Below are 16,662 nucleotides of genomic sequence, written 5' to 3'. Positions count from 1 at the left end.
TGACTTGCAATTTGTGCTTATAAAACCCCTTCAGAAAACGTATTAACTGCTTAATGTTCAGTGATAGCCATAAACAAACAATAGACTCTGAATGTTGGTACGGACTTCCTGTGTCTTTTCTCCAATGTATTTCTACACCAAAAAACCCCAAGTAATTACTGAAAAACCTGAGTAATGAGACCTAAATTACCAATCCTGCAGACACCAAAGCATAATAAAAACCTGAACAATGATGTTGGTTTTTTTTCCCTCCTTTTTGAATCACTATTCTCTCTCTATATATGCACACATGTATACCCACCTCCCCAGTACAAAACTCCATTGCTGGAGAATCCTGCTTCAGAAGACCTTCTAGAGCTACAATGGGAAAGCAACTTTGGTTCATGGCAAAAAAACCCAAACAACACCCCAAAACAAAACCACTACAAAATTGTGAACTGTCTTTACAGCCAGGGTATCTGGAGAACACTAATTCTGAAATTTATGCCCAACTTTACTTCTCAAACTGGTACGTACAGTGACAATTAATTATGACTTCTATTATTCAGCTGCCCTTGACATGGCATTCCCAAAGCTGGCATGGGACAAGTACTCCAATAGTTTACTTGATTTGCGAAGAACTAGCTAGGTGTGCGAAACTTGGGTGAAACTTCTCACTTTTAAGGTACTACAAACACAAGCTGCTAACAAAAGAAATGGCCCATTTCTCCTGCTCCCAATCTTCTTTCCCCCAGCCTGGACACACTTTCCCAGTGCATCCACTGTCGTTGCAACCACATGCTGAGTTTGGTCAGATGTGTCACCAGTCCCCCCCCCCCCGCTCAGCCTGTTAGAAGTATAATTCTGAAGAGTCAGCTGCGTTAAAGCTCCTGCTATATATTTATTCAAGCATGTAAAACCCAGGTAAGTTTCTTTCCTCATCTGAGCTTTTAGGCAAAACAAAAATAAGGAAGCTGACAAGTGCTAATGATTGTAGAAAACCTTCATTAACTGGTGATGGTTGTTGAAGCACATAGCCTTGGTCATGCTATACGTTTTGTACGTGTGCTTCTTGAAAGGGTATATGCCAGAAAAATAAATGGTAAATACTATGTATAAACAAGTGTACAAACATACAGCAACAGTAATAAAAACAAGCCTGATGGCATCGTGAATTAGAAGCATGCAAATTCTCAACCACAAATGATAAAATCTTTAAGATAAAAATGACTGTGTTTAGAGAAGACCAGCTAAGATGTTGAAACACAGTTTGCAAAGCACTCATAAATGGATTATGGCACGTATTATTAACCAAATGATTATAAACATTTTCAACATGTAACATGTATTATCTTCAGCTTAAATAGGTCACTTTTAAAAACATGACCATCAAGAACTTCCAGAATCACAGATGCTTCAAATTATCTCTTCAGAGTAACAGTATGCTAGTTTGCTTCTCAAAATATCAAGTTGTGACATTTTACAATAGCATTATTTTGATTAATCCTAATTCCATCAAATAGTACACCAAGCAACTTGCATTAAAAAGAATTCATATTGAATATCTAACAAGTTATTATTCCTCACCCAAAATTAAAAAAAAAAAAAAAAAAGTACTGTCAGTATGTTCAGCATCCATGAATTGCCGTATTTTCAACCATCCCCTTGAAGCCCATGACCATTGTCAGTGCAGCCAAATTCTAACAGAAGGCTTAGACAGTAAGTCCTTCACAAAATATTAATTACAACCCCCAAAACTTACAGGTAAGATGACAAAGAGCTTAAAACAATGGAAAGAGTTAAGTTTAAAAATTCACTCAAACTACCTGGTAGGCAAGTGATAGGGAGTGTATGTAACCCCTTTTTAGCAAGATCAGAAGGTTTCAAGCTATCCACAGCCTAGAGTGTGCCAATCCACATCACTAACTGCTACGGTTTTGAGAGAAAGAAAGAAAAAAGCTTATGAACCAAAATCAATGCAGTATTGCTCGAGTTCACAGACATACAACTCCAGGGTCTCTATCATAACTAATAGTTTACACAAGCAGTAGAATACAATTAACAATACTGTTGAGTTTCACAGATGTTAGTTAGAACCCGGATGCAAGAACATCACTAAATCATCTCAGCTTCACCCTACTGTTGCTTGAGTAAAGGCAAGCACAAAAGGGAAGGAGCCAACCCTACAAATAAAGTAGGGCAGAAGACAGCAATACTAAGGCAGAACAGTAATCACTGTATCAAAAAGAAATTGCAAAATATTTCCTCCCCAGTAGCCAAGACACGAGTTTCACACTTCAAATAGCTGCCAAAGACAGAATATACTCAGTCATGGTCCAAGAGTGGTATTTCCTTAGCTCATTTAGAACTGGCTGCATCTTCTCATTAGTGAGTTCATTCTCAGATGTTGGGTGCCCAACAATAAAAACATTTAAGTACTTGCTCACAGTATTTTTGTTACTCCAGCAGCTCATTACCTGCTCCATTTTTACAGCTAAATTATAGGCAGAGCTGTCTAATGAGCCCTATAATTACACTATCTAATGCTTTCCAATATATAGATGTGCTTTTATCGGCAATTTTTAATTTTTTTTAATCAACTATTCAGTGTGGCTTTAAAACTAGCTGTCTGCTTAACTTAGTCAGGGGATGTGGTATTAAAAGTCACTAAAAATGATTCACCTATGTCTGCAAAAAAGGTGAGAAAACCTGCTAGTCTGCCAAAATTAAGCAGATATTATTATTTCCACAAGGACTTCTTGCACTTCAGGATCTGGCCTAAAACCCTGTCCTGGTTTGAGTGACACAGGACTAATTTCTCTTCTAATGCTTAGGAAACTGCCCTTTTAGAAGACTCTTGTGTCCGAATTTGTGAAAATGTTTACTTTAAAGCCAGCTATGGTGTGTGGGTTTTAAGGTCTCAGTCTTTTCGAGCTCGCCAGGTGCAGGGATGAGGAAGAGTGAGACCCGGGCACTTGACCCAAGCTGGCCAACAGGATTATTTCATACCATCAACGTCACATTCAATATAAATTAGAAAGTTTGCTGCAAAGTTCTCTCTCTGCTTTGATGGTGGTGATCCCAAGAACTTCTTGCCCCGGTGCCGGACCCAGGAGTCCTTCCCTTCCTTCCAAAGCCATAGTGCTTGCAGTATCTGACATTTACTGTCCACTGCTGGGAATGCACAGCTTCCTACTGATAGAATTGGCTGAGTATAATCCTTGTAGATTTTATATTGCTATCGGGATCAATATTTGTTCTTTAGTGTTATTAATGTTAATCATCTAGTCTTATTTTATTAAATCTGTTTAAATTGTTTAAATGACAGTAAATTGTTGTGGGTTTCTCAAACCCTAACGAACCCACTCTGAATTATCTTAGTAGCTTCAGAAACATTAAACATATCGGGTGCTATAATGCCTAAAGTATCACTAGCACCACATCAGCGTTATGCTAGTTATGTGATCAATAAAACTAGACAAGCAGGAAATCCAACTGGGCTGAACATACTGGAAACAGACAGAACATGCAAAGATATAAACAATCCTTTATCTAACCTATTCCAATCCTCTGAACACCATCAAATCACACTTGAGGCTTGCTATAGAAATCCTACTAAGATCTTCCAACATTCTGTTTCAAACATACTCCAGGGTATATGAACTCCCTACCCCATACTGACCTTAATCTCAGGCACCAAATTAAGGCTATGATATTACTGATCTTTTGTCACAGTATTTAATTGCTATTCTTTTCTTTGCAAGTAAAATCATACTAACCAACAAACATTTCTACCTTGGAGAGAAAGTTACAAATGCAGTGAATTAGGTGATGAAGCCAGACACCAGAGGCTCTTTCCTTCAGTATCAAAGAACAATACATAGTTATTTTTTAAATAACCTTTTTATTTCCAAAATTCTGGGCAGTTTTAGTAGTCCTCAAGTCTGGCCTAACTTAAACAGCCTTTATGGACTTTCTGAACTTCAGAACTAACAGTTTTCATATTATTCTTGCTATTCCTCCTCTTCAAATCTTCCTTTGGTAAATCTCTGATGAATAGGATGCAAAGGCCAAAGTCCATGTGATCCCTAGATCAAAGAGCTTCCTTAACATGAAACAAAACCCAGAACTTAACAGGGGTCAGAGTTTGACTCAAGTCTCATTGCTCTAGAGATGGCAGTAGTTGAATCAATGCATGTGACATACAATACATTTGATTGCCAAAGGCAGTCATTACTCCCTTTCAGAAAAAAAAAAGTGAATCAGTGGTTCCAAATTTCAGACTAACCTGTTATCAAGTAAATTTGAAAATTCATACCTTTTGTTAGCAAAGTGCACCACGGTATAGGTGCATTTGTAATATATTAATGCTCAAAAGCTTCTATAATTGTACATGGACAGTTTTGCTATGTTGTATACAAGCACAGTAAGACAGAAAGAAAGCGATCAGACTAAGCTTGTCTAAGAGACCAGCCAGTATTTGCTCATCTAGTTCAGGGAGCTGGGGGATGCCAGCTCTCAGGCTAAAGGTTTAGATGTTTTAACAAGTAACTCATTCTCCACATTAAAATAAATAAATAAATTTGGTTATTTGGCCCCAAGTTGGGGAACTCCAGGAAAGGTTTGTGAATAATTTGCTAATTTACACATATTTATTTACAGAAGGTTTGTGCCATTTGCAACATAACCTGTTATGTCTCATTCCTACTGTGATCAGGGAATAGGAAAAAATGAAGATCTGAAAGTTCAAGGTTTCTCTCTGCAATTAAAAAAGCCCCAGAATCTCAGACTGCAGAACTACATTTTCAGAAAGAGGTAGTACAGAAATCAAACACAACTCTTTTCTGGCTCATTTTTCATTCTGATGAGCAATCTAAACATGCCGGTGTATACATCAGGAGTTGTAAAATCCAGGCTTTAGATATAAACTAGGTTATACAGCCTCCAAAATTCAGGTTTAAATTTGCATGTCAGAAAGGAAAAAATATAGACATATCTGAACCACTACCATCTTTGCATGGCAACGCCTATTTAGAAGTACTTTAAATTAAGTATAAGAATACAGGAAAGTTGCTGCATTAACAAAGGTACTGAAGGAATATTATTTCAACTTTACTTGTCCTGCTGTATTAATAGCCCATGCTAGAAACACATTTCAATTAATTTAAAAAACACAGTCATTATACAGATCTAAAGTGAGACTGAAAAATACCTTGGCTAGTTTATCTTTAGCTCTAAGAAGAGCTATATATATTGTGCTCTGCTGTCGCTTCCCTAACACTCATGAGGATGAGAGTAGTATTTGGATCTGCATGACTGGTAGGTCATCCACAGCAAGCTATCAGCTGTTTGCTTTCAGCTGATGGCTCTGAACTAACTTTGTTATCTTCTGCAGGTGGGCCTGACTTGTAAATAAGTATATTACAGAACAGAAAGAAAATTTTGAACTTCTAGGAACTATACTGAATAGGATTGATGTATTTCATCTCAAATTCTGTTCAAGAGTCAACACAGTAACAGTTTGAAAACCAAACACTATTCAGCCCTTGTAAAGATTGGAAGCACTATGTAAGTATACTTATGTTTTAATCAGCCAGGGCTGTTTCAAATGGCACCAAGACCAACTCAGAAAGTATCTGATATGCAAATTGTCTGAAGAAGCTCTATGGAAGTACCATTATATGCTTTTACCTCACACTATAGTCGTATTTTATATGCTACTTGCAGGAATAGAATACAGAACTAGACAGACCTCTGCTTTTTCCTTATACACAAAAATTATGAGCTTCTCTGTAACACTGCCTCTGGAGATCCACAGCTCCACTAAAATAGAAGCTGAAGAAGTGGGCACAAAAAAGAAACCTACCTAGTATTCCATGAATGAAGCATACAAGTTTGGGTTTCTTTAAATTGAGAATGTTTTGCAATTTAAAAAAAAAAAAAAAAAAATCTTACCACTGCAGAATATAAAGCACGAATGTTTGCCTGTATGTTCTAATTCTTTGATCAGACTAATGCTGTCATTTACAACTGTAATTCATTCTGAAGTTGTTCTTATTCTAAAAATATTCTGAGTTTAAATCAAAGCTTTCACATGCAATTCTTGCAACTTTGATATTAAAGCACTAAAAATCCAAAACCATGATCTATTAAAGACATACTAAATAGCCCAAAGGGAGGACAGAGAACATACAAAAGAACTATGAAACACTGATTTTTCTTAGCCTTCAGTACCAAAAAGGTTAGCAATTCTTGATGTGCTGCAAGAACATTTTAGCATATGATACACTTCAAAAACCAAGTGTTTTCAGTGTACTAAATGTTGTTCAACTTTAGTTCATTGTAATGCCATCGCCACCTGTATGTAAACCGTCTACCTGATCAAATGAGAACACTGCAAAAAGTGCCCCCCTAAAGGCATAATGCACCCATATAATCAGCATGTATATCTTCAGAGATAGCATGTAATGTTTGCATCCTTTTCAAGTATAGTAATACTACTGTTGAACTATATTTTATGAAAATCTAATCCAACAAACAAAGACTATTTGCTTTTAATCATTCTGTTGACATTTATGAGATATATTTGGAGAAAGGAGATTTCATGTCTTGATCATTTAAGTTTATCTTTATTTCAGTAAAATTCTCCATTTGACATAACATCAGTCCTTACGAAGAAAAAAAAAAAAAAAAAAAGATTTTCATTCCCTCAGCAGCTTCACTACTTTCTGAATTTCTAATTACAGGATATGTTTCACAAGCAAAATTGTTATACCAGCTGCCTAAGTCCAAGGATAAGTATAAATTTAAGTTCACTTCAGTACTCTGTTCCCATTCTTAATCTTATTTCTCCTTCTGCCTCTCTGATCATTCCAGTGTAAACACTGTATTTAGAGCATAATGTCCGTCCAACATAACTTGGCATGTCCTGTGGGGAATCCTTTCCTTCTGTTTCTCTGGAAAAGCAGTCTGCTGCAGGGCAACATGTATCTAATGACGCAATACAAGACAAAATTTATTTCTCCGTAGAAATGACGAACCCTACAGAAAGTATTGATACATACACGCAACAACATTTGGAAATGTATTTATTTTGTGAAGGGAACTAGTATATTTTACCACATCAATTGATAAAACTGAAAAAGAATATAAGCCTTCAGGCTCACAAACCTTTTTCAGATCTGGAATAAAAGCAGAAATCCTCAAAAATAAATACAAGTTAAGGAAAAGTATTCTGCCTTTCGCTCAATGTGTGAGTTACACTGTTTGAGCAGAAAAGCAGTTACTACTTGTAAAATACAAGGGATGAGGAGTGTTACCACTTCATCTTTCCTTTTATTTGTCACTGAAAAGAAAGAGGAAGATTTCTTCCCTTTGTGTAGGCAGCACCACATTAATGACAGACAAAAAAGAGTGAATCAGTTGTACAGAAGAACAGTGCGGTGTTTTCATTGCTTCAATATTTCATATTCCACTAAGCTTTTGCTGCTTGAAAAGTCTGACAACTTTGGCCAAATCAGTCTTTTAACCTCTAACACATTCTACAATGGATATACATAATAAAATAAAAACAAAAAAGGGGGAATCTTTAGGTTTGCACTGGCCACTGATGACACCAACTCTCAGCACCAATTCATTCCTTCTAGGCCACAGTGCTAGTTTTTATGCAGCAATATGCCACTTCTATACCCTGAATTAAGAATAGAAATGCAGGTTGTTTTTCCTGAAAAAAAACAAACAAACAAACAAAAAACCCCAAACAATACCAAAACCCACCAGCAAACTCTCCTTACTGAAATACTTAATAATTTAACCTGGGTGACACTGTTTGCTGACATTTTGGAACATGAGTTAACAGAAAACTTCTCTCCAGGGACTGAGTGAAGTCACTACATACAGACAGATAGATAGATCTCAATCAGTAGAGAAAATAAATGTTTATTAGAAAACTCAATACTGCATTTCCAAAATACAAAACAAAATCATGAGGTACTCTTTCTTTCATTTCTATTATGATTGCAGGAAGCAAACTGCAAAGCTGTAATTGCTGGTAGTGTTCATACCTGCAATTTGTCTTAGATTCCATTATAGCTGATCACCTCCTGAGCAAAACGTGGGGTTAAAAAGTGGATTCCCCCACTACAAGAAAACACATCTTTTTTGTAGCAAAACCCAGCAACTGAATTTTCTGACTAGTAACTCAAGGTTTCCTCTGGCAAAGTTCACAGAATCACAGAAGTTCCCTGCTTTACTCCACTGGCTTATTTTCATATTCACGAAGTCAGGGCTTTTTTTGTTCATTTGGTTTTGTTTTTTTTTTTTTTTTTTCATTTTTAATCAAGCCACTTCGAAAAAGCCATAGCACTCAATATGAAGAGATATGAGTGCAGATTATCTCTATTTGCTCTATTATGCGAGTCATGGTTACGCATCATCCTGACAGTGATTTTAATGATAATTTATGAATGATAATTTAGACTCAGTTTGGTTTGTTGTTTGGGTTTTTGTGTGTTTGGGTTTTTTGGGGGGGTGTGGTGGTTAAATTTAGTAATTATTACTGATACAGTTAGAAACATTCAAAAGGGCTCAGTTTAAACCTTTAGGCTCATCCACCTCAAGCTCCCTGTGCAGTTAACTGGACTCCCCCCAACTTTTCAACCAAGAGAGACATAAAAAAACAAGTTAGTCTCCCTGAATGTTAACTTCTGTTGCACTACCTCACTGAATTCAGTTCAGGGGTAAGATTTTTAAGACCTGAAGAAGGATTTAAAAGGCTTCCTAATCTGGCAGTTAAGGACTACAGCTTAAAGGTCTGTTTTACTAATATTAAACACTTCAGTATGTAATCTAAAAATCAGACTATACATATCTATAAATGCACAGAAAATAGTGAAATTGATATATCAAAAAAATCAAGGAGACAAAGTTAGATTTTTTTTTTATTTTTTAAAGTTAAAGTTGAAAAACACAGAAAAACTGTTTTTAACTGACCTCTTTGTCTGGTGTTAAAGTGCCTTCATCATTCTGATCTGTAAACGAAGATGTCCTACTTCTGTTGCCAGTTGGTGGAGGGGATTTGGAAGGGACCTACACAGAGATCACATATATCAACAAGTAAATATTATTAAGTTCAGAACTGATTATTCTGTTTCATAATTTACTTCAGCAATTACTGACTATAACATCTCAGTAAAGCCTGGTCTACATCTTCCTTTTAAAGAAAACAATCAATCCCATATACTGTCTGTGACAAGTTCTACCTTACTACAAAGTCTCCAGAGCAGAATCAGCCATGAGAGCATGCAACAAAATTAGTTATTTTGATTATTTCTGACCATGGCCCTCAGACCAGATTCGAAACTTAAGCCTCCTAATACTTTAGCAACAGAGTACAGTTGCTTAAGGTTTAAAAGTTTTGCAGACTGATAGGGATTCAAGCATTTACATATGGAATACCATCTGATTCCTTTAAGAAATTAACAACAAAGCAACTTGACAAAAGAAGAAAAAAAACACTTATAAAATTGAATCTAAACATAGAAAAAGGGCAGAAGAAATCGACACATTTTATGATGTCAATATGAACTTGTTATTCCTGTCAGCACTGAGCAGCTATTCAAAGAAATTTCACAACTTCATGCTGAGTAAGGCTGCAACAAGCCACGCCAACCCAACCCAAAGGTAGCTTGCCAGCCTCATGCTCCAAAATTCAAATATAAAATATCAATATAAGTGTAATGAACATTAAAACTTCAACAAGCTTTTATGTACAAATAAACTGATTAGCAAGATCTCTCATTAGATATATCCTATAATATAAACAGAATGAAAAAAAGTGTTAAAAAAACAAAGAAAGAAAACAGAACTACCACAAGTCCTTTAACAGTTTGTTGCCGCACCATCATTGAGGTGCATACATAAGTTCTGCATCGCAAAATGCCTGTCTCACAAGACCGAGTTGGATGTTCTAAAACATGATTGACAGAGTATCAGACCACTGAAAAGATATTATCAAAACAGACAGGTTTTTGGAGAATTATGGCCAATGGACGTGTTTAACAGAGGAGCCACGCAGCTTCGTTTCACTGGGACAAGAGGATGTGACGGTGATAGCAGCAATGGGCTACTTTTGCAGTTTGGAAGAGTTGTCCTTTGCCAGGCTGTGCTTTGGGCATGGACCCAAATGTTCGAGGTCTGAAAATGACCAACCTTTCCACCACACCAGTGTAACCTCCGCACACTTCTTGTCCGAAGCCTGCCTTATTTTCAAGGCACTCTGTTGGCATCGTCCACCCCAACCTATGGCTCTGGTTACGCTTTGGCTTCCCTCCAGGCTGCAGCTGCTGAAATCACCCCCCTTATGCCCCAAGAAAAGGATTTGTGTCCAGCCAGACCAAGTCCCTCATCCTACTCGCTGCGTGGCCTCATGGACATCAGCTGTGGTGCAGAGAGGGCACGGCTAATAGGGGTGGTTTCTGGGCTGCAGGGGTGGTTTCATCCATGGTCTGAGAGAAGAATAACAGCATGAGGTTTTCCCTTGAGAGCCAAGTGGGATAGGACACATCAGGGACACCCAGCAGCTGTGCCCAGTGCATGGCCACCAAGGGCAGGGACAGCCCCCTGGGCTTCTTGAGCACAGGGACTGCCTTGGCACCAGCACCCCAAGTCTTTCCTCCAAAGGATGCTGGGCAGAGGGACAGTGGGCAAGGCTCTGCAGGGGGGGGCCCTGTCACTCCCATGTCACAGTACCACCACCCAGCAATGCAGCAGCCAAAATGACCCAGGGCAGACTAAAGGGAGGATCCTCCCATGTCCCCACTGCCATTGCTGACCTGGGGCAGCCTGAAGACATCCTGTTCCAGGGTTTGACCACCCTCTTGGTAAAGTGTTTCCTCACGTCAAGTCTGAACCTTCTCTGACAGACGCAGCTTTGAGCCACTGCCCATGTGTCCTGGCACTGGATCCCAGGGAGAAGAGATCAGCACCTCCCTCTCCCCTTCCCCTCCTCAGGAAGCTGTAGAGAGCAGTGAGGTCACCCCTCAGCCTCTCTCCAAACTGGAGAAACCCCATGTCCTCAGCTGCTCCTCAGAGGACATGCCTTCCAGCCTCTTCACCAGCTTTAGTGCCCTCTGTGACACACTCAAGTACCTTAACATCCTTTTTAAATGGTGGGGCCCAGAACAGCACATAATACTCAAGGTGAAGCCACATCAACACTAAATACTGTGGGATAGTCATCCCTTTTCATTGTCTGGTTATGCTGTGCTTGATGGACCCCAGAATGCAGTTTGCCCTCTTGGCTGCCAGGGCATACTGCTGACTCCCATTGAGCCTCCTATCAACCAGCACCTCCAGACCCCTTTCTTCAGGGCTTCTCTCCAGACACACTTCTCCCAATTTAGACTTGTGTCTGACCTTACCCTGTCCCAGGTGCAGAATGGGCCATTTGTTATTGTTCAATTTCATGCCATTGATGATTGCCCAATGCTCCAATCTGCCTAGATCCCTCTGCAAGGCTTCTTGTCCCTCAAGTCAACAGCACCTCTCAGCTTCGTATCATCAGCAAACTTACTAACTGTGCATTCAACTCCTGCATCCAGATCATTGATAAAAGGATTGAACAGAACTGGCTCTAGAATTGAGCCCTGAGGAACATACACTGGTGACTGCTCACCAGCCAGGTGTAGCCCCATTCACTATAACACTTTGAGCCCTGCCGTTCTGCCAGTTCCTCACCCAGCGCACTGTGTACCTGCTCATCCCACAACTGGGCAACTTGTCCAGAAGGATGCTGTGAGGGACAGTATCAAAAGCCTTACCAAAATCCAGAAAAACTGTATCTACCACCTTCCCTTTATCCACTAGGTGGGTGACCTTATCGTAGGAGGATGTTAAATTAGTTAAACAGAGTGTTACCTTTGTGAACCCACGTTGACTGTGCCTGATGATTGCATTGTTCTTTAAATGCCTTCCAATAGCACCCAGTATGATCTTCACCATAATTTTTCCAGGAACTGAGGTTAGACTAACAAGTTTGTAGTTTGCTGGGTCTTCCCTCACACCCTTCTTGCAAACTGGAATAATCTTGGCTAGCTTCTAGTCAGCAGGGACCTCTCCAGACTCCCAAGATGACTTAGAGAGGTCCTGCTGTAACTCCTGCTAGCTCCTTCAGTACTCTGGGGTGAATCACATCAGGCCCCATGGAGTTAGGAACGTTCAATTGATACAACTGGTCCCTTACAATTTCAGTGTCCACAAATGGAAAGTCACTGATCCCACAGTCATGGTCCTATGACTCAGGAGACCAGGCAGCCCAAGGTCTATCAGCATTATTAAAGACTGAGGGAAAAACCACATTGAATGTCTCCGCATTTTCTTCATCTCTATTTGTCAGATGACCATGTTCAACAAGTATCAGTCCAAGAGACATCTAGAACTGCAATAGCTTTTTTTTTTTCCCCTCCTTGCCAGCAGTTAGAAATGGATGTGTTCTTCAGCTTGTGAGGGGCAGAGCACAGGTATTCTCAATCTGACAGATGACATCAGTTAGCTAACCATTCATACGAAAGAGGGAGGCCTACAAAGGCCTCCTCAGAAAAAGTTTTACACTTGAGAAATTTTACCTCCTGATTTAATCAGTCTTAGGTCAGTAATTTTCATCTCTGGCAATACAAACGAGAAGTTCTAGGTCTCAAAGAAGAAGACATGAATAGAGCAGAAGGTATGGTGAGCGAAGTGTCCCTACAACAGGGTACAGGAACGAAATGAGCAAAAATGAATGCAAACAAATGTCTCCTGAAACTAAGAAGTATTAAGTGTTTGGAAAATTACGTTTGAAAAGAACACCCAACAAGCGGAATGCATTTTAAGGATCTGAATTACTAAAAGCAAGGTAACAAAAGTATATTCCACACTCTGCAAGACTCCAGTACATTTTACAGGCCTCAAAACCTGCTCACAGAATCTGTTTTCAGGTGAGATATGAGGACTGAGCAGACTAGCCCATTTCACTTTTAAGAACAAATTTAACTCCAATTTCCCTCCAGTGTTACTTGAGAGCAACTGAAGAATAAGCAATACTGCAAGGCAAATATTTTACATGAAAATAAAAATCTGTTCTTATTTTGTGCTTCTGCCTTTCCACTCATGTCAGCCCTTGAGTTACATGATCTACTCTGTCCACAGTACAGCAGATTAGGTGAAAGTATCATTTATCGTAAACTCTTGTATTACATTTCATGAAATTTGTCAATGTTAATTTTCACAGCCAAATAAAGACTGTCACATATTATGCTGTTGGGTGCACATGTACGCTCAGGCCCAAATTTATTCACAAGGCTGATTTTCAGCAAGTACCGACCCTTTTACACATGCACCGAGTATCCTGAACTAAGTGGGTTACAATATTGTGTAGAAGGTATCATAATTCACCTGCGGTAAGCTCTACAGCTCGATCTCTTCACACTATACTGAAAGTTCACCACATATGCCAATTCAGGACAGCATTCGAAACTGCCACTGACAAAAACATACTTAACCACTAACTAGAGAAGACCCAGAGTTAATAACTATGAAAGGGCTTAAAACAAAACTCAACAAGCTACATAAAGTTTTACAGTACATATATTTCCAAAAATACCACCCCTATTTGACAAATGAGTGATTTAAAAAATACTACATAGCTGACTGTCAGCAGTTTTGAAACCATGGTCTAATACTGAGACTATGCAGTGTCAAATCCCCCAGTGGTTCAAATTACATTCAGATCAAGCTCAGGCAACTGATAGCCTATTTGCAAAATTAACCAAATTATCTGCCTATAGCTTAACAATCACATGATACAGAGTTTATATCAATTTCATTCTTTTAAATTCCAAGAGGCAAAGGATACTTAACCCAGCAAAAAGCCACAGATACAAAGGCAGATATTATCTTTGTCAGCACAGAGTTTGCCAATACAAAGTTAACTTGTAAAAGTCTTTCTACCCAAATTTGAACTAGTGGAGTTTATTTTACTTCGACACATGCATGAAATCATCACAACATTTTTTTGGCCACTGTCAATTTTGGAGATACTCTGCACTTGTATCATGTCTAATGTGCATTACTATCATTTAAAAACAGTACTTTCTAGAATACAACAGGAATCATAATTTTGTGAAAGTACACATAAGAGAAAAATGGCCAATTAAATTATGACTGCAAAAAAAAAAAAAGATGTTTTGCTCTCAGCTTTATACCATACTTTTTAATTTTTCCGCAGTTTAAAAAAAAGCAAGAATAAGGTTACAGTAAGCAGACCAGCCCTCTAAGCGATGGAAACAGAAGGGGCTTACAGGAATTGAAAGGACAAACATCAAGATGAGAGAAAACGATAACTAGCCATCTCAATGCTGGATTGTAACCCAGCGCACATGAAAACGTCAAGTCCTTTAAACGCCAAAGAATAAGCCCACTTCTGTTTCGTTCTGTTTGATGGTCGAGCAAGGGGTGGTTGTTACATTCCTCCGACAGACAGCCTTTGCAGAGGGGCCGAAGAGAAGAACAGCCTCGGAAGCCTCCGCAGAGCCTTGCAAGGAAGGAGCCGGCTCGGCAATAACAAAGTTGGCTTTCCGAGTCACGGCGGGACCGCCCCGCGCCGACAGCCGGGGAGCGGCGCTTGGCCGGGCGGCCCATCCCGCAGCCCCCGGCCGCCCACCTCAGGCAGGAGGCCGAGGCCTGCGCTGCACCACCCACCCACCCCGCTGCCGGGGGGAGGCGGCGGGACCGGTCCGACCCGCTGTCAGCGGGACCGCCGAGGCTTTTCCCCGGCGAATCGCCGCCCTGCCCCGCCGCCCCTCCGGTTGAAAGGCCACCGGCGTCCGGCCGGACAATACAAAGTGGCCCAGGGCTCCGTCGCTATCGCCCCCCCCCCAGCGACCTCACGGACACCTTTCCCCCCCTGTACCTGCGGCGGGAGAGGGGCCCCGCGTCCCCCCGCCCCGCGCGGCGGCGTCTGCTCCTCGCTGATCTTCTGCTTCAGCTTCTTGAACATGGTGGCGGGAGGAGGGCGGGGGGCAGGGGAGAGGGGTACGGACTTCCCGGCCGGTTAGGCAGCGCCTCCCGGGGGAGGATGGCGGTGGTGGGGACTGAGCTCCGCTCACCCCGGCCCCGTGGAGGAACCGCCGCCGCCGCCGCCTCTCTTTCTTGGGTCCCCCCCGCAGCGGCGGGGCAGGTGAACGCCGCGGCTACTGCGCCTGCGCAGCCAACGTGGAGCCCAGAGCTCCGGGCGGTACGGGCTGCGGCGAGGGACAAACTTCCTCACGGAACGGCCGGCGCCATTCGCCCCGCAGCCGTTTCGTCCACCCTCAAATTTTTTGAGTGCTCTTCCGTTTGTAAACCGCAGGTGTACTGTTTACAAGCAGAGTGCCATTAAACGTGGAAAGGCAGCGTTTGCCACCGTTGGTTTTATTATTATATCTTTGAAACGAGGGGGAAATATTCTCGGCCCCTTTAAGTTAAAACCTATGCCTTTAGAGCTCTTGTTGGATGAGATTTGCCCAATGGCATCCCAGGGTGCATTAAAAAGAGGTCGAGGGAGGTCATCCTCCCCCTCCACTCTGCCCTGGTGAGGCCACATCTGGAGTACTGTGTCCAGTTTTGGGCTCCCCGGTTCAAGAAGGAGAGGGAACTGCTGGAGACGGTCCAGCAGAGGGCTACGAATGTGATCAAGGGACCGGAGCGTCTCTCTTAGGAGGAAAGGCTGAGAGACCTGGGTCTGTTGAGCCTGGAGAAGGCTGGGAGGGGATTTCATCAATGCTTATAAACATCTAAAGGGCGGGTGCCAAGATGGTGCCTGGTGACAGGACAGGGGGCGATGGGCACAAACTGGAACACGGGAAATTCCATCTCAATGTGAGGAAAAACTTCATTACTTAGAGGGCGGCAGAGCACTGGCACAGGCTGCCCAGACAGGTTGTGGGATCTTCTTCTCTGGAGATACTCAAAACCCGTCTGGATGCGTTCCTGTCCACCTGCTGCAGGTGAACCTGGTTTGGCAGGGGGGTTGAACTAGATGATCTTCAGAGGTCCCTTCCAGCCCCGACCATTCTGTGACTGTGTGTCTGTGTGCTCGGTCCAGTCAGTGCAGACGCAGAGAGCTGTCAGCAGTGGCTGGCATTCATTCTCCAACAATGGGACTATTTTGAAACTTGCTGCGTTGACAGTGATGTTGTATGAAGACTAGACATACACGATGCTGTTTGCAAGAAACGCTGAACCATGGGGTCTTCTGTATAGCACCACGCTGAGGAGGCTTTACATGGTAATCACAGTCATCCAGAAATGTTTTCACGGACCAAAAAAAATAACCAAGATACATCTACAACAAACTGCTGTAAGTTTTTCCTAATTCTTTGCTATATGTGTTAAAAAAAAAAAAAAAAAAGAGTCATTTTCAGCAGTCTGTTTAGCTGTAGATAAACTGAGACTGGTAGTGACCCTTTTTTGTGTGTGTTCCCAGGGTCACTACTTTGTATACATTGGATGGCAGCAGTGACTTGCACACTCTACTGATTTCTAATGGGAAGAACTGTTGATTTGGAAAACTTTCAAAAAAGCTAGTCCCAACCTACAAGCCACAATAGTTGTATAAGTATTTTGAAGATTTTTATGTTCTCTTTTCTATAGGTGAGCTTGAAACAG

At 41.0% G+C, this 16,662-nt stretch overlaps 1 protein-coding gene across 5 annotated transcripts in view; it reads right to left on the bottom strand.

The window, feature by feature from the left end:
* Window positions 1-15,141, bottom strand: part of GOLGA4 (golgin A4) — a 69,371-nt gene extending 54,230 nt beyond the window's left edge. For 3 of the 5 annotated variants that reach the window (XM_082479344.1, XM_082479346.1, XM_082479347.1), the window contains exons 1-2: window positions 14,927-15,140; window positions 8,971-9,066 (exon numbers count right to left, since the gene is read on the bottom strand). In XM_082479344.1, the coding sequence (XP_082335470.1) occupies window positions 8,971-9,066; window positions 14,927-15,013 (183 nt within the window). In that variant the 5' untranslated portion in view covers window positions 15,014-15,140. Of the gene's footprint in view, window positions 1-8,970; window positions 9,067-14,926 lie in introns of all 5 variants that reach the window. The other 2 variants (XM_082479343.1, XM_082479345.1) reach the window with 1 other exon arrangement.
* Between the last annotated feature and the right edge of the window lie 1,521 nt (window positions 15,142-16,662).

This window comes from Vanellus vanellus (assembly GCF_965231255.1).
Source record: "Vanellus vanellus genome assembly, chromosome: 2".
Classification (NCBI taxonomy): Eukaryota; Metazoa; Chordata; class Aves; order Charadriiformes; family Charadriidae; genus Vanellus; species Vanellus vanellus.
Note: the sequence above shows the minus strand (reverse complement) of the source record. Positions and strands in the feature narration are given on the sequence as shown.